Genomic DNA, 23,218 nt, shown 5'->3' with positions numbered 1-23,218 from the left:
TGATGGGCAATCAAACTGGCCATCTTTCAGTTTATAGGATGATGCCCAACCAACCAAGCCACACGGGCCAGGGCTGTCTCTTAATTTTTTATCTGTACTTTCAACTTCCTTGTGCCTTTGTGCAGCTCCCTCCACTTGGCCTTCCAGGTTATCAGTTTCTCCTCCAGCCCTGTCTCTTCTGCCATGCCATCCGTAGGCTGCGTTTTACGGTGCAGTTCTTCTGGTTTTAATTCCCAGGCTTTTTCGTCGTCGATTCTTGCTTACGGATGCTGTGTCCTCCTGTACCTCTCCAAGAGATATTTATTCTGAGCTCTTGTTCTTGCTTTACTAACACCGTTCTGGGTGGAGACGGGCCCCTCAGAAGCTGGAAGGTCAGAGCCCAAGATCCTGCTTAGGAAGCTTAGAGACTGACTGTCTTTTCCTCCCGGGTGAAGGTAGTGGTTGCTGAAATCAAACTTAGTCACGCAACCGGAGAACGCAGTTTGCCTCATCTCCCTTATTTCAGTGACCGGTTATCCAGGTAGGCTCCTCCCTCTTCCTGAGCTGTAATATCAGGGTGCAGCAAGAAATGCAGGCTCTCAGATCTGCTAAGACTCTGCCTTGCATGGGCTTTGAGGGCATTAACTGCTCACTTCCCCTTGAGGACTCTGAGGCCACATCTTCTCCTGCCCTGGGTGGGCAACATGCTTTCAGTGGTCCCGGGTCCTTGGCTACCTAAGCAGGAGATTTGATTTAGTTTTATGTACGTTCTGTGGGGTGGGGAGGGGGAGGGGCGGAGGGCATCTCTTCTTGCTGAGCCACTGCCCGCCACCCTGTTCGCTGGCTCGGTGGGTGAGGTTGGGTGTTTCTCCTTTATGGCATTCATCTTCCTCAGAAGTGAGTGGGTATGTGGTTGGGTGTTGATCTTTATGTTGGGCTTCCCCGTGGCTGGTCACCGCAGACTGCAGAGAGCGGGGCTGGGAGACTGCAGTGGCTGTCCCGGCCGTACACGTGGAGGATTTCTACTGGGCGGGGGGTTCCGCAAGTCTCCTGGGTCTCACCCACCACCGGAGGTTTCACTCTTCCTCTTTAGCGTACAAGGGGCGGGATCCGCGCCCCTTCACTGCCTGGCACAGGCTCCAAAGGAGCTCACTGCGGGTACCCCTCCCCATAGCGCCCTGCTGGTGGCCTGGGGAGGGCTCCCACTTCCCATATACACCCCCTGGCAGCCTCATAGCACTGCCTGAGCCTGTTTGCAGGATGCTTAGCACCATGCCAGGCATGCAAACTAGGTAGCCCCTGCAAAAATCTCCATTTTTTTCTTTGTCTCTGTTGGGCAAGTTAGATACATAGCCTCCCCTGGAGTCCATATCTGTTAGTGAAAATGATAATAATGTTACAATGACCAAAATGGGACTTTCCAAAAAAGTGGGTATCCTTTGATTTTATTTGGGGGTAAACCGTTGAAAACATGGAATGTAAAACTTGGCTAAGTAAGGCTCGTTTTCAAACGGGTGTAGAGCTGAAATGGGAGGACCCCCAATCGAATCACTGAATTGTTTTACTAAAGTTTTAATCAAAAATATTTCCACCCTGGGTGGTGTGGCTCAGCGGAATGAGCACCAGCCTGTGAACCAAAGAGTTGCCGGTTCAATTCCCAGTCAGGGCGCATGCCTGGGTTGCAGGCCAGGTCCCCAGTAGGGGATGCGCGAGACACAACCACACATTGATGTTTCCCTCTCTTTCTCCTTCTCCTAAAAATAAAGAAATAAAATCTCTTTTTTTAAAAAAGTTCCTTTAAGAAAATATTTTCATTTAAGTGAAAACCTTCCTTTGCCTTATCTTTAGAATGCATGGGCAGGGGGAGGTGCAAATTATTGAAATCTGTGTGTCTCATGGAAGAAAACTACTAAAACTTGAAAGGTCTGACAGTCATGAGTATCTTTACAAAGCTCAGCCGTGAGCTGTGCGTAGGAAGGACACATCAGAGAGAAATTGTGGCAGGAGCTTTGAGCCAGGCTTCGGTGGAAGGCCACAGCAGTGGAACCAGGGCATTCTTGGGATGTCTGTGGCTCCCAAGGAATTGTGGAGCATCTTGCTTTAATAATCAGAAAATCACTTATGAAAACAAAGAGCCATACTGTTGGCCAGCCAGGGTTTGTGCTCAACATGAACGCTTTCGTACGGCGCAAGTGGGCATTTCCCTACGGGAAACATAGCTGTGCATATGGCAGCCGCAGAGCGGCGAGCGGCCAACTCTGGAGCACGCTGAAAACCCGCCGCAGAGGAGCCCAGGAATATCCTCTGTGGCTCCGGCGGAAGATCTCAGGGTGCTGGGCTTAGGTCAAAGGGACGGAGAGGCGTTCTCGTCTCTTAAGCGTTATTTTTTTTTTTTTTTTTTTTTTTTTTGCATGGCTATGCATGTGGCATTTGCTTTTAACCTTCAGAGGCTGCGTGGGAATCACCCATTGGGTTCCCCTCGAATCCACACGGTACATACGTTAACTTACAACTCGGCAACGCAAGCTGCAGAGGACGCCTGCTGCTGGCCTTCTCGCCTCTGTTCTGCGTGCCTGCTTTCCGGCTGGGAGGGCAGACGGCAGCCCCGGTACTGAGTCAGTCCCTGTTGTTTCAATTCGAGGGTGTGGAGCTCGGGCCTGGAGACGTGCGGAGGAAAAGCAAGAGCCCATGGCTTCACTTTTTTTCCTGGCCAACATTTCAAAACTTCAGTTGTTTGATGACGGTCACATGGTTGAAAAACCATAAGTTTCGATCTATAATTCTTTGATTCTTATATCCTTCTAGCATGTATATATATATATATAATACATGCAAAACCAATATAGATTCTTATTTCTCCCTCTTTTCCACAAAATGTGGCTGATAACGCACACTGTTCTGTACCTTGCCAATTTCTTTGACAAAAGGTTGTCCTCACCGCCACCACCACATCCCCATCGTCCCCACCGCCGCCGCCGCCATCGTGCTTTCTGACAGCTGCGTGGCCCTCCGTTGCACAGAGATACCTCCGGGCACTAAGCAGTCTCCTCCTGACAGGCATTTGGGCTGCCCCTAGTATGTTGTTATCACAAATAATGCTGTGATGTCTTTTCACATGTACACAGCATACCTGTACAATAAATTCCCTAAGGGGCGGGTCGCACGGCCTGCTTTTAAAAACCTGCCATATGTTGCCAAATCGCCACCCACAGAGTTGTTCCAGTTTAGCATCATCTTCCATGGCGTCGGTGCTTGCCTGTTCCCCCGCAGGCCGGGACAACTGAGTCAGTTATCAAACTTCTCGTTTTTCCTAATTGGATACGTGAAAAAACGGAGCTTGGGTATAGTTTTAGATGCATTTCTCTTGTGATACGTAAAGTTCGGCACGTTTTAGCATGTGTAAGACTGACTGTATTTATTTTTTTTATACTTCCTTTCGTATCCTTTGCTTAGCATTCTCTAGAAGCTCTTTGATCTTTCCTTATCGATATTTGGGGTCTCTTCATGTTGGCATTGTATCTAGTGGGCGTTAACACATAATTCGATGCCCTATTGAGATCCACTTACAAAGCCAGGAAACTGAAATTGAAAACTTTGAATGCAATAAGTAGAAATTTTTTTTTCATTTTTGACTTAGTTATTAAATTAATAGAAATCAAGTATAAACTATCCAGGGGAAATAAGGATAAACATACAGGACCTAGCTGAAGAAAACGTTAAACTTTGGACAGAAAGAATTCTCCAGTAAATACAATGACATGTCTTCCTCTTGTAGGGGAAGACTCAATATTGTAAATATGTTAACTCTTCACAAGTTGATTCTACAGTGCAGTAGTAATTAAAATACAGACAGAATTTCTTTTTGGCACATGGAAAAAGTACAGTAAATTTTTACCTAGAAAAATAAACAGAGGAGAATAGCCAGGAAACTTCAAATGGGAGGCAAGTAGGATGAGAGGAGAGATTAGTTCCTTCAGATATTAGAGTTTATTACAAAGTCATGATAACGGGGGAAGTTGGATGTTGGACGAGAAGGATGGAGAAAGCAGTGGACCGGAGTGAAAATAGGCCAAAATACACATCAATTCTGTTTTACTATTTATCCAGAAAAGAAAATTTATTTGGTAATAGGATAGAAATATCTATCACTTTTCTCACTTCCAGACCAAAATCAATTTCAGACGAATCAAATATTTAAACATAAAAGTGACCACCATTAACAGTTTAGGGAAATGTGCCCTGGCCAGTGCGGCTTGGATGTTTGGAGTGCCATCCTGTAACAGAAATGTTGCAGGTTCGATTCCTGGTCAGGGCGCATACCTGGGTTGTGGGTTTGATCCCTGGTTCAGGTGCATACAATCCCCAGTCCATGTATCTATGGTCCCCAGTCTGGGTGTCTATGGGAGGCAACTGATCAGTGTTTCTCTCTCACATTGATGTTTCTCTCTCTCCCGTCTTCTCACTCTTAAAAAAAAAGCAATGAAAAAGTGTTCTTGGGTGAGGATAAAAAAAAATTTAGAAAAATGATAAATTAAAATAACTTTGAAGTGAGGAAAGATGTTTTTCCTAAACACTGCACAGCACCTAGGTATCATAAAAGGGAAGATTAATAAAAGCGATTCCCTAACAATTGGAACTATTCTGAAGCAAAGCCTCTGTCAAATGACAAACAACAAGCAGGTAAAAACTACTTTCAACATGGATTAGAAAGAACTAACTTTCTTCATCTGCAAAGGGCACCTGCAAGTCTATGAGAAAAATAACATTTCTAATGAACTTGAAAAATAGAAATAGGAAGTTGAGTTTCTTGAAAAAGATAGAAGTGATGCATAAACATAGGAAAATACACTAAGTATCATTCATATACAAAGAAACACAAACCAAAACCAATTATGAGATTTGTCCGTTTGCTTTTCAGGTTGGAAAAAACCAGAAAGGTTGACATTCATTAATACAATTTTTGTTCCATTTTTTTCTATTTTAGTTTGAACTAATGTTGCATTGATAATTAATAAGGATATAATTTGGAAGAGCAAATTGGCAATCCTCATAAAAATGAAGGTTTGATATAGCCTCTGCCCTTTCCATGGCTAGGAATTCAATCAGATGAGCAGAAATTCACACACGGGATGTTCAGTGCAGCATTGAAGGGAACACAAAGACCTCGAAATGTCCTACGTGGCCTTCAATGAGAACACAGAGTCACCATGAAGAGGGATGTCCTGGATCACACCGGCTGACACTGAGCTTTTATATATATATATCTCTATCTGAAGAAAACATAGACCTGCAACCTTTTGGTCTACCAGACGACACTCCAACCAACTGAGCCCACCAGCCAAGGCAACACCGAAGAACATTTAAGTGGGAAAAGCAAGCTGTAGAACACCATCATTATTAAAAAAAAAAAAAAAAGTGGGGGGAGGAAGGACTGTTCGTAAGATTCAGGGAAATCCGAGCCGCTCTGAAGCCTGGGTCAGCACAGTGATGTACTGTAAGGAAACTCCAACCCGGAATCCTAAAACAAATTCAAAACGCAGCTTAAATCTTAACTGCCGCTTCTTGACAGGGCAGCCACGGGGAACTCATTTAAAACATGCAGCCAAGCCTCTAAACTCCTTCCCCAAGATCTTCCCCAGCAGTTGCTACAATGCAATCTCTGACTTCAACCTCTAATCTCATACTCCCTAGAGACCCCCAGGAGTTTCCCCCAAAGCCAGTCTGGCTTCCTGTGTGCATGTGTCTGTCTGTCTGCCTGCCTCTGCGTCTGCCCTGCACCAGGAAGGTGCCCTGGGACTCCATCTGGGAGAATGGGGAGGCGGAGGTGGGCCACCTTCTTGCGGGTCCTGTCCCCAGCACAGCCCCTGGGGATGCATGGAGATTATGGAAGGGCATTGGGATGATCCTTGGCAGAGCGACCCGTGGGCGCGGCAGCAGGCAGGAGGGGAGCAGGCCTCTCCCTCTTCGACAAACACCTCATTTTAGGTCTGAGCCAAGCCAAGCACGGGAGCTGCAGTACACCAGAACGGCCACTTGGGGCGTAGTTCAGCCCCTCATTTGCCCTCAGCTGAGCCTGTCTTCCAGCTCTAGGGTCTTCCGGGTCCAGCTTTCTACTCCCGGGGTAGTTTCATGAACTGGAAAGCCCCAGAGTATGATCTTGAGACAGTTTAGGCTTTGACCTGACATGAACCCCACCGCGTTGCACTGAGGTCGCCGGACTCGGGAGCAGGTGGTGCGGAGAAGGGGCCGCCGGGCCATCGTGAAGCTCTTTGCCCAGAGCCAAATCCAGGCGGGCAAGAGGACTCGCTTAGCAAGAGAATTCTGTGCTGGTTGACCATGCTGAGTGACACTGCCCATGCACGGGACCACAGATGTTACAGCTCCATTTCGGTCACCCTGTGCTTTTAGCCCAGCTTATGGTTCTTGGTAAAAGACACTACTGGAAAAATCTGGGAGCCTCACCCTAAACGTCCCTCTGGCTTGAGATATTTTCTTCCTTCCCTTGTGCCCAGTTTTGCCAAGAGCAAGTTGCATTCACTTAGAAATGTGGCTTTGTTCACCTGGAAAGTATATTTTAAGAAAAAAATATCTCCATTATAGCAGGGACAGAGAAATAACTGGAAAATTGAGGAAAGGGGCAAAGAGCACCTCCAAGTCTCTCGCATAAGAAACACTAGTGTTACCACGTTGGGATCTTTTCTTGTTTAGCTTCGCTGTGCGGGAAGAGCTCCCCATGCCCTCAAAGCAAGATGCCCTTTAACGCATTTGATAATCGTCACAAATAACCACCAGTTTGCTACACTAAACAACATTGCAATCAGCGTCTTTGTGCATATTGTGAGGTTGGGTTTTTTTTTTGCATTGTGCTTTTTAAACGTGTCACAGAACCCCCGCGGCAGGGCTGCCGTGACAAAGGCTGACCTACCCTTCACTATTCATAACCCCAGTCGCCTCCCCGGAGATCCGAGTATGACTTTTTTTTTTTTGTCTCTTCCAGTTGCACCAGTTTTTAATATGCAAGGGAGTACTGAATAAGGGAACTGTCTTGCTTCTGTGGTTTTTATTTCATCAGCAGACCGGTTCTCCCTTTTATTCCAGGTCAGCGTTTGCCCGTTGACCGTCCCCAGTCTCCCGAGCATGGCTTCTGTTGTAGGTGTTTAAGAGTAAAATCTGGGAAGATCGGAGCATCACACGCTAGCTCTCACGGCCCATCCCATCCTGCTGTGTCCCCAGGGTCCAGCTCAGCACACAATAGGTAGTAAATGTACAGTGCATGAGCAATAAATAAATGAAATTTTGGAAGAGGAACTAACCCTAGGAAAGAATTCATCTTGTTTCTGGCTCTCTCCTGCTGCTGACGGTCTCTGAATTTTCCATCTAATGACACAGGATTGTCTTGCCTTTCAGTTCCCAGGTGTTCGCCAAGAATGTCACATTACAAATAAGTGTCCCATGTTTGGTTGGGAGGACACAGCTTGAGACGTGGAGAGCTGGCGTTGACAGCAGGTGCTGGGCATGCAAATCCCAGTTCTGCTGTTCAGAGCTGGGTGCAGGAAGCTTCTCGAACCACCCAGAGCACAGGTCACAATGTGGGAAGTGGTGATGAGGGTCCCCCCACCTTGCATGGGTGTTGGGAAGAAAGTAGACTTCTCACCACATCTGGCAGCACTCAGTGAACAGACCATTTTATTTTATCTTTCAAAGCCTGGGACACCTTTGCCAATTGTTGTCCCAGGAGACTGCCTTGGCTTTTTGTCATTTTTCCCAGAGCCACTGAGTCATGATTTGGTCTACCCAAGAGCAGGGAGTCACTTCAGTTTAGTGGTTACCACCAAAGAGCTAACTTACTAATTCAGATTGCATGCAGTCGATTTTGTGCTGGGTACACTTCCTCTTTTAGTTTTTTGTCTTAATTTCAAAATCAATACAAACTTGGTGAGGAAAAAAATAACATGTTGGAAAGCACAGAAAAACACAAATAGGCAAAATCTCCAGTCATTTCGCCAGTTGGAGGCAACTGCTGCTGTCACTACGCAGGTCCTTGGGTCCTTCTTTCTAAACAGAGAGACAGACAGACAGACAAAACTTTTATGAACAAAAACAATCAACTATACTCATCCAAAACCTTTTCTCAAAGCATTTTAATTGCACATAATCTACCAACCTGGAGTGAATTCTTTCACGTTGCCTATTTTCAAATCATGTCAACCAGCATCCTGTGTGATGAATTTTTTCCCTGATATTTTAGTTTCTGCTCCATATTCCACTCTTGCAGCTTAATATTATATAAGTATTTCCCACACGTCTCCTTAGCCTTCATTGTCATCGGTTTTAATACCTGCATAGTAGTTCCTACTGTCAAAGAACCATGAGGTCCCTTTAGTCAGCTCAGGTTGCTAAAACAAGTTGCCACATACTGGGGGGGCTTAAACAGCAAACATTTACATCTCTTGTTTCTGGGGGCTGGGAAGTCCAAGATCAAGGTTCTGGATGAATCCATTCTTGGTGAGGGCCCAGTTCCTAGTTTGCAGACCACCGCTCTCTCCTTGGATCTTCACAGGGCACTAATCTCATTATGGGGGGCCCCACCCTCACGATATGCTCACCTCCCCAAGCCTCCACCTCCTAACGCCATCACCTTGGGGGTTAGGGATAAAACATACAACTTCGGGGAGTGCAAACATGCAGTCCGTAGCAGGCACTAACTGGGATGGCAGAATCGTGGAGATTTCAGGGCTCCTGAGTCATAAAGACCTGCTTCCATTCTTCCCCTGCTAGTTGCTGGTTCTGTCGCTGTGAACAGTGGCTTCATCGTGGCTCCCCCGCCAGTCTGTAACAAGACAGCATGGCGCCCACTCATAGCACGGCTATGAGCGTTAAATTAAATGATACAAATCGAGCACCAGCCAGTGCTGGGCGTCTCGGCCACTCCCTAAGTCCCTGACCTTGGCCATGTGCCTGGTTGGCTGGTTCCCCCATCATGGGCAGTACTGCAAGGAACAGCGTCATAGCTCAGGGATGTTTTGGTGGTGGTGGCGGCGGCAGCGGCGATGCCTTGTTATTTCTGCAGGTAAATTTCTAGGAGAAAAAACCACGAGTGAACCCACAGAACCTCTCCCTACTCTCGCTCTCTGAGGCAGTTACACCATTTGCCAGGCTTCCCACAATGACACGAGTACCATTTTGTCATACTCTGGCCAGCCATGAATGTGAGAAGTCACTAAAGTTCTCACTACGTCGGGGGCACGTCACACAGCATCCTATGATGGATCGTATTTTTTGTTTCTAGAGAAAATAGCAGCCTTCTGCATGGTATAACCCTGCATGGCTTCTTTATACACACAAGGGCGGGCAAAAGTAGGTTAATAATAATAAACGATACGATCATTAATAAAGAAATGATAACACACAATAAACTGGTTTCACTTACTCACAACTGTAAAGCTACTTTTGCCCGCGCTGTATAAACCCACCCCCCCTTTTATTAATGCAAGTCCATTTCCAGTGGTTCGCTGTGGAGACCCACAGAGGAGTTATACCTCTGTGCTGGGAGGCTTTGCTGCTGGATTGCTGTTCTGTGTGAGACGTGAGCCAGACCCCCGGTCAAGGCCAGGGCTCTCTGTGCCTCGTTTCCTGGCGCTGGCCGGTCCAAGTGGTCCAGCGTGATAGGGCTGAGCAGCAGCCATCTGGAGCCGGTGAGGAATTACCGCTGAGGGTCACCCTGGGGGTCACGTTGCCCTCCACACCTCCCAACTTCTGCATCTTCCCTGAAGAAATAAAAGGGTTGAATTTCACCGTAATTCGACCCAGAGATGAAAACCGCTGTTGAGGCTAAACCTCTCAGCGATAGCTGGCAAAGAAAGAAGCATCCTTCGAGCTGAAGGCTGGGAAACCCGGGGCTACAGTGAGCGAGCCCCGCCGTGCCAGAGGGTGGACCCTGCGGGGAGGGCCAGTCCCCGGCCCCTGCGCTTTGGCCACGTGGGGACTCGGTGGAGGATGTCAGGGGAAGGTCGTTAAACAATTATGACCAGGTCAGTAGCTTCGTCAAGTTTTTACCTGTGTGTGTTCTGCCGTGAACTACGGGTGGATGGATGTAGTTTTACTTTTCGCTGTTCTATAGATGGAGGTGAATGTAATTTTGAAAATTTCCCGGATGTGCAAATAAAGTGTTCGTGTGTTTTCTAGGGTGTTCAGATGATGCCACAGATTTTGAACTGAGAGACAGCATGCATGTATGTTTTCTTTGGTGGGGATGAGAGAATTAAATATAAATATATATATAGATATTTATGGACTAGGCCAACACTTAAAACTTACAGAATTAAAGCCACTTTCATATTAGCTCTCCATTGTCCTAGATTTGTAGGGCAAAAGAAACAGTAGAGAGAAAATTTTGTCCCGATTCTTGAGTCAGGAGAGATCATTGAACAAATATTGTTCTAGAAGAAAAAATGAGAATGTCCTCCTAGAATATCAGGGCAGAACAGACTCAGGATCAGCAGACAAAGGACTCTCTTCAAGGCGGGGAAGCCACTGTGAACTGGAGTAGAAGCGACATGGCTTTTACGGACAGACATCACTCAAAAGTATTCACGGGATTCTGTTTTATTACTTTCCCAGAATAAAAGTGAGGAATAATTTTTGTTAGTTTTCCTGCTGTGGGAACCATTTGTTCTCCTCAAGCCTGAATTATAGAGGTGACATTTCGGGATTGAATTATTGGCAACTAAAATACTTCTCCTAGAAACAGCTAAGATGTGCTACATCCACTGTGCCTGAAAAGTATTTCTTTATAACTCGATTTGTTATATTGGCAATGATTGTCAAGGGCTGCATGTGCTGGTTCCACAGGTTCTGAAATGTTTTTTTTAACCAAATACCTCCTCACATGATGAATTTGAACTTACTGTCCATGCCTAGCACATGTAAAAAGCGGGCTATGTATTTATTAATATTTATCCCAACCAGGAATGTATCCATGTTTCACCTCACAGCTTATTGGAAATGGTCCTTGTATTCTCGAATCACTATAAAGCACACATGCTGAATTCATCCACTCCATTTATAGTTTCCGCTCACTTGTTTCCCCTTCCAACTTACTCACTCCTGAAATCAAACAAGAAACACCAATCAAAATTTAAAAAACAAAATCGAACCTTGCTGTTGGTCTCCTTTACCTAGTTACGTGCATACTTCATTAAGCATATTCATGTTGTATTAAAAGCGAGATGCCTGTTTGTAGATTATATGTGTGTGTGTATATAAGGAATTTTTTATTGCTAATAGCAAAATAATGACACATTGTAATAGAGAACAAAAAGGAATTGTTTTTTCAAATTTGAAGCTGAATCATTCTAAGGTTCTACTATTACTTTCCTGCCAGCTATAGTGACTTATTTTGCATATTAATGATTGAAAAAGAGTAAATTTGGAGAATTATATTTTTAATATGAATTTTAAATCTGTATGAGGAAAAATACTTAGAACTGTGATGTATTATTGTACAAGAGAATAGAATTATGGACCATTGTTGATTAATAGACACAAATAAATAACTCAATAAGCACAAATAGTATAAATATGTCCCCTGCTTTAAGTTTAAATCAGAGGTCACCAATTCTCAAATATAAAACTAGTATTTTGGGGGAAAATTACTAAAAAAGTAAATATTTACTTCTAAGAAGAGGTCTAGTGGTGAGTGGGAAGGGCTTTTACCTCTTATGTGATGTATTTTTGTATTATTTAGTGTTTTTTCAAAGAGTGTGTTCTTTTCTTACTTGGGTTATTTCTTTAAAGTTTTAAATAAAACAGTCATGTAATTCCATCATGGGGAACTTGGGATATACAAAACAAAAATATTTTTAATTTTATCTCTAAATCCCTCCCTGCCCATTCTTAGTACTTCTCATCATTAGCATTTTGATGTTTTTTCCGGTCAAAATATATATAACCATTCCCCTATTCCAGGGAATTAAATGAAGTTGGCAGATTAAATTAAGTGCATATTCATTAACTGATATTTTTGCCATCATGTCTGGCCAACAGTTTGGACCAGACCCCCCACTTCTCCTGGTCTGCGAACAAGCATTGCCCAAGCCACTTAAGAAAATCGAATGCAAAACTGAAAGCATCAACACATCAAAAAAGCAATATAAATAGAACGGAGCAGAGTCTTGGTCCTTGTTACATCCTTTACTCCACATTCATTGTACCCTTTAAAAATCAAGTTAAAGTAAAATCACTCTTCGCTTCACATGCACCCTATGTCCTAGGTTCCACCTCCTCAATGTTGCTTAGCTTGGGCTGCAGGTTAACTGTTTCTAGTCTTGTTCCTAATGTGAACAGGAGAGATTCCTTTGTATCCTGCTCAGCCGCGCGGATATGCGCGCGCACGCGCAAGCGCGCTTGTCTTTTACGGAGATGAGGGAGATACTTGCTCCATTCCCAAAGGCGCCAAAGACATAATTAAGTGTCCCTTCTGATGGATGACGCTGCCCTTGGTTCTACCCCGCTCTCGCCCCTGCCAGAGGCCTTTCCCCCTCCTCCCACTCTCAGATGTCCCTGGGTCCCTGACTGTAAATAATTAATAGAAGCTGTTACGTGTGACAGGAAGCAAAGCTGCCTTACTCACATCTATAGGCTCTTACACAGTAAGCCCTTTTCGGATTCTTCCTTCCCAAAATACACAGCCAAGAAGTAAAACACCAAACAAACCAAAATAAACCCACGATAATCTCCACGCAGACACAGTGATCTTGCATTCGCATTTCAGCAAAAACATACGTGATGCTCGTCCACGTAGGTGGATTCTCAGAGCGCTGGCCTTTGCCACAGGAAAGTCGTGGCTCAGAGTGAGCTGTGAGGATCCCGGATGGTGTCGAGACCCGTGACTGTGAGCAGCTTGTCCCTGCCTTTCTGCAGAGCAGGGTGTTCCTGGACTGTTGCAGGCGGGGCTCATTCAGGACGCCCCTGGCAGGCCACGCCTTTAGAGTGAATCGAGTCCTGTATGTCCGTATTCCCACCACGTATATTCTCCTACTAGTATTTTTGAAAATTACTTGCTCACTTGTCTGTCTATGTTTTCCTTTATCCGCCCATCAATCCTTTATTTTTAGTACATTTCAAAATTGGAAACACCTGTACACTTCACCCTCAAATACTTTAGCATTCATTTTATTGACCACTGTTCAATGCTGTTTGTAATTTTTTTTAGGTAAAATTTATATGAAGTAAAAGGTACACATCTTCCCTGGACTATTTGATAAGTTTTGAAACAATACTAGTGCAATGAAATCATCATAAAGATATAGAAACATTGCTCTGGCTGGTGTGGCTTAGTTGGTTGGAGCGTCGTCCTGTACACTGAAAGGTCACAGGTTCGATTCCTAGTCAAGGCACATAACTGGGTTGTGGGTTCAATCCCCAGTCAGGACATGTGCAGGAGGTAACCAGTTGGTATTTCTCTCTTACATAGATGTTTCTCCCTCTCCCTTCCTCTCTCTCTAAAAACAATGAAAAAAAATGTTCTTGGGTGAGGGTAAAAAAGGAAGATTTAGAAACATCACCCAGACAGTTTGCTTATTTCCCTTCCCCAGTAAACATCATGCCTGTCCCTACCCCCAGCAACCGCTCACTCACTGTTCTGCCTTTTTTCACCCATAGATTAGAATCATTTTGTGTGACCATTCTTTCATTCAGCGTTGTGTTTTCAGATTTCTGTTACTTTGTAAATCAGTAGTTTATTCCTTTTTATTGCTGAGTAGTTACCAAACCACAGTACCTAGCTGTTTATCCATTTTGGTGATGGATACCTACATTATTTACATTTTGGAAATGTTATGAATGAAGCTGCTATGAACATTCTTGGATACAATTTTTAGACATATTTGCCTTGGGGAAATATCTAAGAATAGCATTGTGGGTTATAGGGTAGGCGGGGGGTTTTTTAGTTTTATAAGAAACGCCCAGAGTTGTTTTCAAAGTGGTTGTGCTATTTAATCCTCCAGCCAATAAAGTATGAGGGTCTGGTTGTTCCATACCCTCACCAAGTCTTTAAATTTTCATGATTCTGACAGGAGTATCATGGTGTCTCTTGGTGGTTTTAATGTGCATTTTCCCAATGACAAATGATATTGAGTTCTTTGAATATCTTCTAGTTGTTCCCTTCTTTACCCATGTTTAATTGGATTGTTTGTCCTTTATTCCTGAGCTTAGTTTTTTATTTTATATATATTCTAGATGCCATTGCTTTTTTGGATATGTTTTGCAAACACTTTCTTTTTATATGTAACTTGCCCGTTCATTTTAAAATGACAGATCAATCTTTTGATGAGCAGACCTTTAAAATTTTGGTGAAGCCTAATTAGCAATTTTTTTCATGGTTATTGCTTTCTGTGTCCTAAGACAACTTTACTTACTCTCAAGGCAGGAAGCTGTTGTTCTATTTTTTTTTCTAGAAGCTCTATAATTATAACCTTAGACTCATGCTCCATCGCAAATTAATTTTTGTTTGCAGTGAGAAATGAGTCTGAGTTTCTTTTAATTCAAGGCGGATGTCCAGTTCCGACATTGCATGTTGAAAAGGCTTTGCTTTTCTCACTGTATTGCTTCAGTGCCCGTGTTAAAAAGCAGGTGAACATACAAGTATAGGCCTATTTCTCAACTCCTTTCTGTTTCATGGGCTGTTGGCTCCACCGGTACCACACTGTCTTGATCAGTGTAGCTTTATAGTAAGACTTGAAATCAAGTAATGTACATCCTCCAGCTCTCTCATTTTTCAAGATTATGTTAGATATTCTAAGTCCTTTGAATTTCCATACAAATTTGAGAATCAGATTGCCAATGTCTACCCCCCCCAAAAAAGCCTATTGGGTTTATGGTTGTGATTACATTGTATCTGTAGATAAAATTGGGGAGAATTGACATTGTAACAATGTTATTCTTCTCATCCATGAACATGGGATGCCTTTCCATACAGATAGGTTTTGTTTTTCTTTCTCTCAGCAGTGTTGTGTCGTGTTCTGTGTACAGCTCTCGTTCATCTGTTAAATTTATTTCTCAGCAGGTAACTTTTAGGCTATTATAGATAAATTAACTTTTCTATTTTTCAAATGTTAGCCGCTATAATGTGATTTGTTTTTGTGATAGGAATATGTGGAAGCTAACGTTGGTCACAATTTACCTTTTTCAAAAAGCAGTTAAAACCTGTTTTTTTCATCCCTCCCCCGAGGCAGCAGAGAGGCGGGGCGGGTCTGGCCTCCGCCTGAGAGCCGGGAGACCAAAACTTAGGCCCATTTACCTCTTCCTGGCACACAGGGCCTGTGTCAGTTTGGCCAAAAACTGTGGAATTTACTCCTCATTCTCTGCAGCCTTTTTAAATAATATCCATAGAGATAAAACTTGGAACTCTGCTTTACTAATACATTTGCAAATCCGATGGAAGCCTTGAGTTTTCTCCGTGAAAAATGCACGCACGCAAGTTGCATGTGCCATTTTGGGATATACAGGAAACCTCTGAAGCCTGTTGGTCAGCCTTCTGGGGTCGGCAGACCTCATATTCGTGAACCCCTGTTCTAGAATCGGGGCTCCGGGTGGGAAGGGGCTGACTTCCCTCCCTTCTGCAGCTTCTGTACCCAGCAAGGGATGGGATGAGGGCCGAGGACTCTAAATCCCACAGTGTTTGTGTCATTTTCTAGCAGAGAGAGTATAGGGTTCCATACCCCCGGGATTTGTTCTTTCTTGCTCTGCTAGGAACACAGCAGAGGGACAACTTGGGTGGGCCACCAGCTGTCCCACAAAAGCTCCTACTTCTCCGTTGCTCTCAGTGACACCAATGTGGCAGTTCCCTGCCAGGCAGCGGCCCCAGGTGACAGCCTCGCTGCAGAACCCTCCCTGGCTGTGTTCGGCTGCCGGTGCCCTTGCAGTCAGCCCGACTTCAGCGCCAGCCCTACGCAGGAAGTCCCTCCAGCAGGGTGCGGGTCCCAGGGCCCGCTGTGCTTGGTGGCACTGGCAACCCCTTTCTCTTCCTAACGCCCCAGACTGATGTCACAGACAGCGCCTTTCTAATGATTCCCAGGAGCCAACCGTGACAGTAACGCTGTGTGTGCTTCCATCCACCCAGGGCCCGGGGACATGGGCGGCAAGCTGTCCATGCCAGGCGGTGACCCCACAGCGCGGTGTCCCGGGACAGAAGACATCCACACCGCCTACAAGCAGGGAGACCTCAGCAGGGCCCGCCGCCTGCTCAGAGAGGCTTGCGACGAGAGCACGTCCCAGCTGGAAAAGGTACGGTCGACGCCGACCCTCCGGCCAGAACCGAGGATGAAGGCTGCCACTCGGATGTCCTTGTTGCCATCATAATCCTAATGGGCATTTAAAAAAAAAAAGAAAAAGATTTTACTTATATATTTTTAGAAAGGGGCAGGGAGGGAGAAAGAGAGGGCGAGAAACATCAAAGTGCGGTCGCCTCTTGAGCACCCCCTGCTGGGGACCTGGCCTGCAACCAGGCATGTGCTCTGACTGGGAATCGAACCAGCAATGTTTTGGTTTGCAGGCTGGCGCTCGATCCACTGAGCCACACCAGCCAGGGCCGTAATGGGGACTTTTCTATTGTGTTCTGGACATGCCTTGTTTCACGTGTACCATTATGGGTGCCAGTCCTTTCGCGGTGACTTCTCAACCTGTTGTCACCCAAGGTCACCACCGCCACCTTCCCAAGAAAGAAGGCAGGAGTAACTGACGGGTAAAGAGCAAAATGCCAACCTGAAGGTTTAGTCTACAGCGCTCTTTCACACTTCTTTCATTACAAAAATAGCACGTGCTCAAAAAAAAAAAAAAAAAAAAAAAGGAAATTTAGCAATACGTAAAAGCAGAGAGGAAAAAAGAGCAGGGAAGTAAAAATATCCCTAACACATCCCAACACTCCACTCAGCAGTTTTAGTAATGTTCTTCCAGCCTGCTGATCCGAGGTATTTCTAATGTAGACGCAGTCCTATTGTATGCATAGACTTCCATACTGCTTTTTCTTACGTAATGTTGCATCAGCAATTTTCTGTCTGATTGTACACGCGTTAGATGCAGCACTCTCGTGAGAATGGGGCGTTGAGCCTCTCACTAACTGGCGGAAGTCTAGACAGCTGCTGGTGTGTGCGCTGAGTCAGTGAATCAATTTCTGTGGCTTTTCTTCCTAATGCAATGTGGGGGCTGCTGGGCCCTGCCGTGGGCAGAGTGGCCGCTGTGCGTTTTTCTTTTCGGATCATATTGAATATGGGACTCTCTACCGTCCTCCAAATATACCGTCCCTTACTATACCTTGCCAGGCATGCCCTGTGTGAGCCTCTCTCCAAGTCCTGCGCTTCCCCGGAAGTCAGGGAAGGAGAGGAGAGAACATAGGTCTTTGGAGCCACACTGACTTCTGTTCAAATCCTCGATAGTTCTGCTGACTCATAAACTCCCTCTTCATTTCCTTAATCATAGACGCAGGATGTAAATACAGCCCTGGCCGGGTAGCTCAGGTGGTTAGAGCATCATCCTGATACGCCAAGGTTGTGGGTTCGATCCCCGGTCAGGGCCCATGCAAGAATTAACCAATGAATGCATCGATAAGTGGAACAACAGATCTCTCTCTCCCCCTCTAAAAGTCAATAAAAAATCAATAAGCAATCTACCTTTAAAGGAATATTGTAAGTTTAAAAGGATACAAATACAGATACATTCCTGCTATCATGATTAAGTGTGAACACATAAATAAAGCATTCCATGTAGCATCTGACACATGGTATGAGCTCGATAAGTATCAGTCTCTGTCCTTGGGACTCCATTGACCCATCCTTGCCCGTCTCTCCCTAAAGTGGTCTCCAAACGCACTGGTTTGCTAAACTATTCAGCGAGCAACCTAGGCTCACTTGTGGCCATTTTAGGCAAACTCACGACTCAAACGTAATTGTAAACTCACAGAGGCCAGAAATCACCGCTGCATCCGAAGTGCTCAGCCCAGCGCCTTGCACGCCGCATGTCCTCGGGAGGTGCTGACGTCACACCAACTGCCTCACTCTGGCCTGGGCTCTGCGTCTACCCCCCGAGTCCTGACAAGCAGCCGAGTGCCAGGAGCACTTAAAATTTCAGTAATGCAATCAAACCCGGCACACACGCACCCAGCATCTACCTGAGCATCCTTTTAGCAGGCCCAGGGAGGCCATGAAAAGTCAGGGCCATTTTTACAGTCCGTCTACGATTACCACGGACTAGCTGTGTGATCTTGGACAAGTTATGAAACCTCACCGGAACTGCGTGTCCTTGTTCATGTATTCGTATTTTGCCCAGCCCTGGCTGGTGTGGCTCAGTTGGTTGGAGTGTCGTCCTGGAACTGAAAGGTTGCAGGTTCGATTCCCAGTCAGGGCATAGGCCTGGGTTGCAGGTTCGATCCCCAGTCCGGGCACATGCGATTCCCTCATCAGGGCATGTACACGAGGCGACCAGACAATGCTTCTCTCTCACATCAATGTTTCTCTCTTCCCTTCCTCTCTTGCTGAAAGCAATGAAAAAAAAAATGTCCTCGGGTAAGGATAAAAACATTTAAAAATAAAAAGTATACTGCCTGCCCCATAGGTCCAATTTCCACCCTACCCTTTTCCTCTGGGCACCAGGTCAAAAGCCCACTGCATGTTGCTGGGGATCTTCGTCCCTGGCTTCAGGTCTGAGTCTCTGCATCTGGCATGTCCCTGTGTGAATACCTGGCGTTGGGGGGTGGGGGTGGTCCCTCAGAAGACCTGGCTGCCTTCTCATTCTGAGGTCCACACAGCACGTGTCAGGTGGTTCCTGAGCTCCAGCTGGGTGCCAGGTGGGGATACTCGATGCTCCCTGTCCTCCTGAAGCTCTATCCCAAAGAAATACAAGCGAGCCACATTAATAACATCCAATTTTCTAGCAGTTACGTTAAAAAAGAGAGAGAGAGAGAGAGAGACAGGTGAAATTTTAATAATCTATTTTATTTAACCTGAATATATTAAAGATGATCATTTCACCCTGGCCCCGGGTGGCTTAGTCGATCGGAGCTTGTCCCATACACCAAAACGTTGTGGGTTTGGTTCCTGGTCAGGGCACATGCCTAGGTTGCCGGCGCAAGTTCGATCCCTGGTTGGGGCACATACGGGAGGCAACTGATTGATGTTTCTCACATAGATGTCTCTCTCTCTCTCTCTCTCTTTCCTCCCCCTTTCCACTCCCCTCCTCCTTCCTCTTGCTCTGAAATCCATAAACACATCCTCAGGCAAGGATCTTTTTTAAAGATCATTATTTCAACAGGGAATCAACATAAATATTATTGACGAAACCGTTTACCTTTTTTTGTACCGCGTCTTTGAAACCGCATGTGATTGTACACCTTCAGCACCTCCGGTGTCGCAGGGGCCACACTTCCTGTCCTCAGCAGCCACGTGCGGCCAGCGGGCCGTGCTGGGCAGCTCAGCCCCAGTCTCGCCCACAGACTTCATGAGGCATGTAGCGTTGAGTCTCTTGGCGATTTCCAGCAGCTCAAGTCTCACTGGAGTCCCGCTCTGGTTCTGTGTTGACCAGGGCCAGCTCCTGAGCATCTCCGCAGCCTATGGGGACCTGGAGACCGTCCGCTACCTTCTCACCCAGAGACAGGTGGAGCTGCCGACGGAGCCCACGGATGACAACCCCGCCGTGGTAGCGGCGCACTTCGGGCACACGGACATCGTGCATGAATTACTCGAGTCTTTAACAGGTAAGTCCCCGATCATGTGCTCTTTGACACCAATCAGGGGACCCTCTTAGGAGGCATTTGGGGGGCTATGCCCCCAAATGCTTCTTTCTTCCCACTTTTACCAATCATGGGTTCTGGCAGCAATACCACATCCCACATCTTACTCCCTTCTTCTTACAACAGAAATTCTTTCACACTGTATTTGATAAAGAACAGGACCTATGTCCCTCTCTTTACACTTTCATAGACGTTAGTTTTTAAAGCAGTTTTAGGTTTACAGAAAAATTGAGGAGGGAGTCCAGAGAATTCCCATGGACCAACCCCACAGTTTCCCCTGTTATTACATTTTGTATGAATGTGGTACATGTGTTACAATTGTTGAGCCAATATTGATACAGTGTTACTAACTAAAAGCCATAGTCTCCTTTAGGGTTGTACATTCTACAGGTGAGGACAAATGTATGATGATATGTATCCATCATTGCAGTATCTCACAGAATAGTCTCAATGCCCTAAAAATCCTCTGTGCTCCACCTGTCTATCCCTCCCTCCCCCCTCCACCTCTAACCCCTGGAAACCCTGGTCCTTTTGCTGTGTCCATAGTTTTGCCTTTTCCAGAATGGCATATAGTTGGAACCCTGTAGTATGTAGCCTTTTCAGACTGACTTCTTTCGCCTGCCCATAGGCATTTTGATTTTCTCTACGTCTTTTCATGTCTTCACAGCTCAATTCTTTTTATCTCTGAATATTACTGTGTGCCATGGGATGCTGTTTTTTTTTTTTAGTAACAAGTCATTTTTTCTCTTGGTTGACTCAGAGTGTCTGGCCTCCTTTAATTTCCCACGGTGGCCTCAGATCCACAACACTGTACAAGTCCAGGCATTGCTGCAATTATAGGCTGAGGCATTGCCTCACCTGTGGTTGTGGAGAATTAAGGTATTGCTTGGGTGCAGAGCAGGCTTCGTGCATGACAACCATGCAGCCGCAGAGGGCCCTGTTCTTAGAAGGGCCCCACACTTGGTTTAACATTCTGCAGTCACTCCCTTGAAATTTTTAATAATTTTTAAACAGGCAGCCCCACAAATTATGCAGCAGGTCCTCTTAGGGGGAGCCCAACTGTGTGCTTTGAAGTAGATTTGCAGTCAGAGTTATACAATTTTGCTGTGTATAATGCACTCCTGTATATAATATGCACCCACAGTTTTGTGTGCATGGTACATGGGATTATTATACCCATGGTATGGAATCATTATCCCCATGTATACGTGCATCCTTATTTTTCCCTCAAAAATGTGGGCAAAAATGTGTGCACGGTGAAATATGGTAGTTCTGAGAGGGGGCCCCCCCTTGTGTCTGGAGGGAGAACGAGGTTGTGGAAGGAGAAATCAGGGCAGCATTAGGGCTCACAGATGCTGGTTGGTCCAAGCAGGGAGGAGCTGGGCACCCTGGGGAGCCGATGGCTCACTCCCTGCCTTTGGGGATCCCCTAGAGTAGCTCTGTTCCAGCCCCAAAGAGCCCACACCAGCTGCCTCACTCACCAACATGCACAGCTTGCACGTTTTGAGCCTTTGCCCAGCCTGGGACCCTCTGCAGAACTTCTGAGACACCGACACTTTGTAAAAAAAAAATAGTCTAGCCCTTTAGTAGCTTCTGGGTCAGAGAGAGGTTAAGGAAGGCATCCTCCAAGATTACACAGCTGAATTTTAACCCTAAACGGCCTGTCTCCCAAATCCATCCCACTGTGTGTAATTCCCCTCTAGGGATGAGTTCAGGGCTGCGTTGGGGGAGGGGAGCGTTCAGAACCCCACCGCCCAGAGAGAATACCGGGGTCGTTCCTTCTAGGCTTCTCCCCACACGTTTTGTGTTCTGTTACAATCACTGTGTATGCTGTTTTGCATGCTGCTTGTCCTCACTTGGTATTAGGGGATGCACAGATGGGTTTATAACGACGTGGGGAAACGTAGCATGCAATTCAGAGAAAGACTGTTCCAGAAAACACCATCAACTCGGCAGACGTGGCGCTGAGCTGGAAACAGGGCAGCTGGATTTACGGGGGGTCACAGGGCAGCCCAGGTCCCTGCTGCGTCACTGTGCCTTTGCGCCATTCTCTCCCGCCAGGTCCCTGCAGCCCCCAGCGGCTGCTGAACTGGATGCTGGCCCTGGCTTGTCAGCGCGGCCACCTCGGGCTGGTGAAGCTCCTCATCCTGACACACGGGGCCGACCCCGAGAGCTACGCCGTCCGGAAGAACGAATTCCCGGTCATCGTGCGCTTACCGCTCTACGCGGCCATCAAGTCAGGTGGGTCCCCCAGTCCATCCGCCCATGAGGAACGTCGCCGTGTTGCGATATGGGACAGCGTCACCCTCCTCAGCCCTGGCTCTCAGTCACCTGCATGGAGACGCTTGCAACGCCTGCTGTATCTTTTTCAAAACGGCCACATCCTCCCTTATCCCCACCTCTCGGTCTCACCTCTGCAAGGAGATTTCAGAGACAGGGACCAGCTGCAGTGAATGTGTCTGTCGTAGGCAGCTCCGCATTTGCAGAGACCCACGCACACCCATACTAACAGGAACTCGACGCGCCGGGAGAAGGAAGGGACAAGTTCAACCTTTGTTGTACCGTTTCACGTATTAGCATCCGCCACCAATGGACAGATGGGATTCACCCCCATCTGAAACGCCCTGAGCTTTCCCTGTCTGTCCTCTAGGCAACGAAGACATCGCCATCTTCCTGCTGCGTCACGGGGCTTTCTTCTGTTCCTACATCTTGCTGGACAGCCCTGACCCCAGCAAACGCCTGCTCAGGAAGTACTTCATCGAAGCTAGTGCCTTGCCTAGCAGTTGTTCGGGGAAAACGGTGAGTGGTCCCTACTGTGGCTGAACGGGGAGAGAAGGGATAGGGGTCTCTTGTACCGTGGAACATTTTTAAGCCGTGAGCAAACAGGTATCACCCTGCCATATGCAACCACATGGATGGACTCGGAGGGCATTATGCTAAGAGAAATAAACCAGACAGAGGAAGACAAATAGCGTATGATCTCGCTTTTATGTAGAATCTGAAAAAGACAAACTCACAGGAACAGAGAGTGGAATGGTGGTTGTCGGAGGCTGGGGGTGGGGAATTGGGGAGATGTTGGTCAAAGGACACAAACTTTATTTAAAAGATGAATATGTTCTGGCCGTGGCCTGTGTGGCTCAGTTGGTTGGAGCTTCCCGTACACCAAAAGGTCATGGGTTCGATTCCCGGTCGGGTTCCTAGGCTGCAGGTTCAGTCCCCAGGTCAGAGCGCATATAAGAGGCAACTGAGCGATGTTTTCTCTCTCTCTTTCTCTCTCCTTCCTCCTGCCTTCCTCTCTCTCTCTAAAAGCAATGATAAAATATCCTCAGGTGATTAATAATAATAATAATAATAATAATAATAGACTAAGTTCTGGAGACCTAGTGCACAGCATTGTGATTAGTTAATAACACTATATGGTGTCCTTGAAAGTTTCTAAGAAAGTCAATCGTAAATGTT

At 46.2% G+C, this 23,218-nt stretch overlaps 1 protein-coding gene across 1 annotated transcript in view; it reads left to right on the top strand.

Moving 5' to 3' along the window:
* The window catches only part of LRRK1 (leucine rich repeat kinase 1), a 95,703-nt gene that overhangs the window by 16,926 nt on the left and 55,559 nt on the right, over window positions 1-23,218 (top strand). Inside the window, exons 3-6 of the mRNA XM_054561979.1 lie at window positions 16,100-16,263; window positions 19,552-19,723; window positions 21,821-22,000; window positions 22,410-22,558. Of these exons, the coding sequence (XP_054417954.1) occupies window positions 16,100-16,263; window positions 19,552-19,723; window positions 21,821-22,000; window positions 22,410-22,558 (665 nt within the window). The remainder of the gene's footprint in view (window positions 1-16,099; window positions 16,264-19,551; window positions 19,724-21,820; window positions 22,001-22,409; window positions 22,559-23,218) is intronic.

This window comes from Pteronotus mesoamericanus, unplaced genomic scaffold, assembly GCF_021234165.1.
Source record: "Pteronotus mesoamericanus isolate MK-2021 breed Mesoamerican mustached bat unplaced genomic scaffold, CSHL_Meso_final scaffold_582, whole genome shotgun sequence".
Classification (NCBI taxonomy): Eukaryota; Metazoa; Chordata; class Mammalia; order Chiroptera; family Mormoopidae; genus Pteronotus; species Pteronotus mesoamericanus.
The sequence above is the reverse complement of the archived record's forward strand: the minus strand, read 5'-3'. Positions and strand labels throughout refer to the sequence as shown.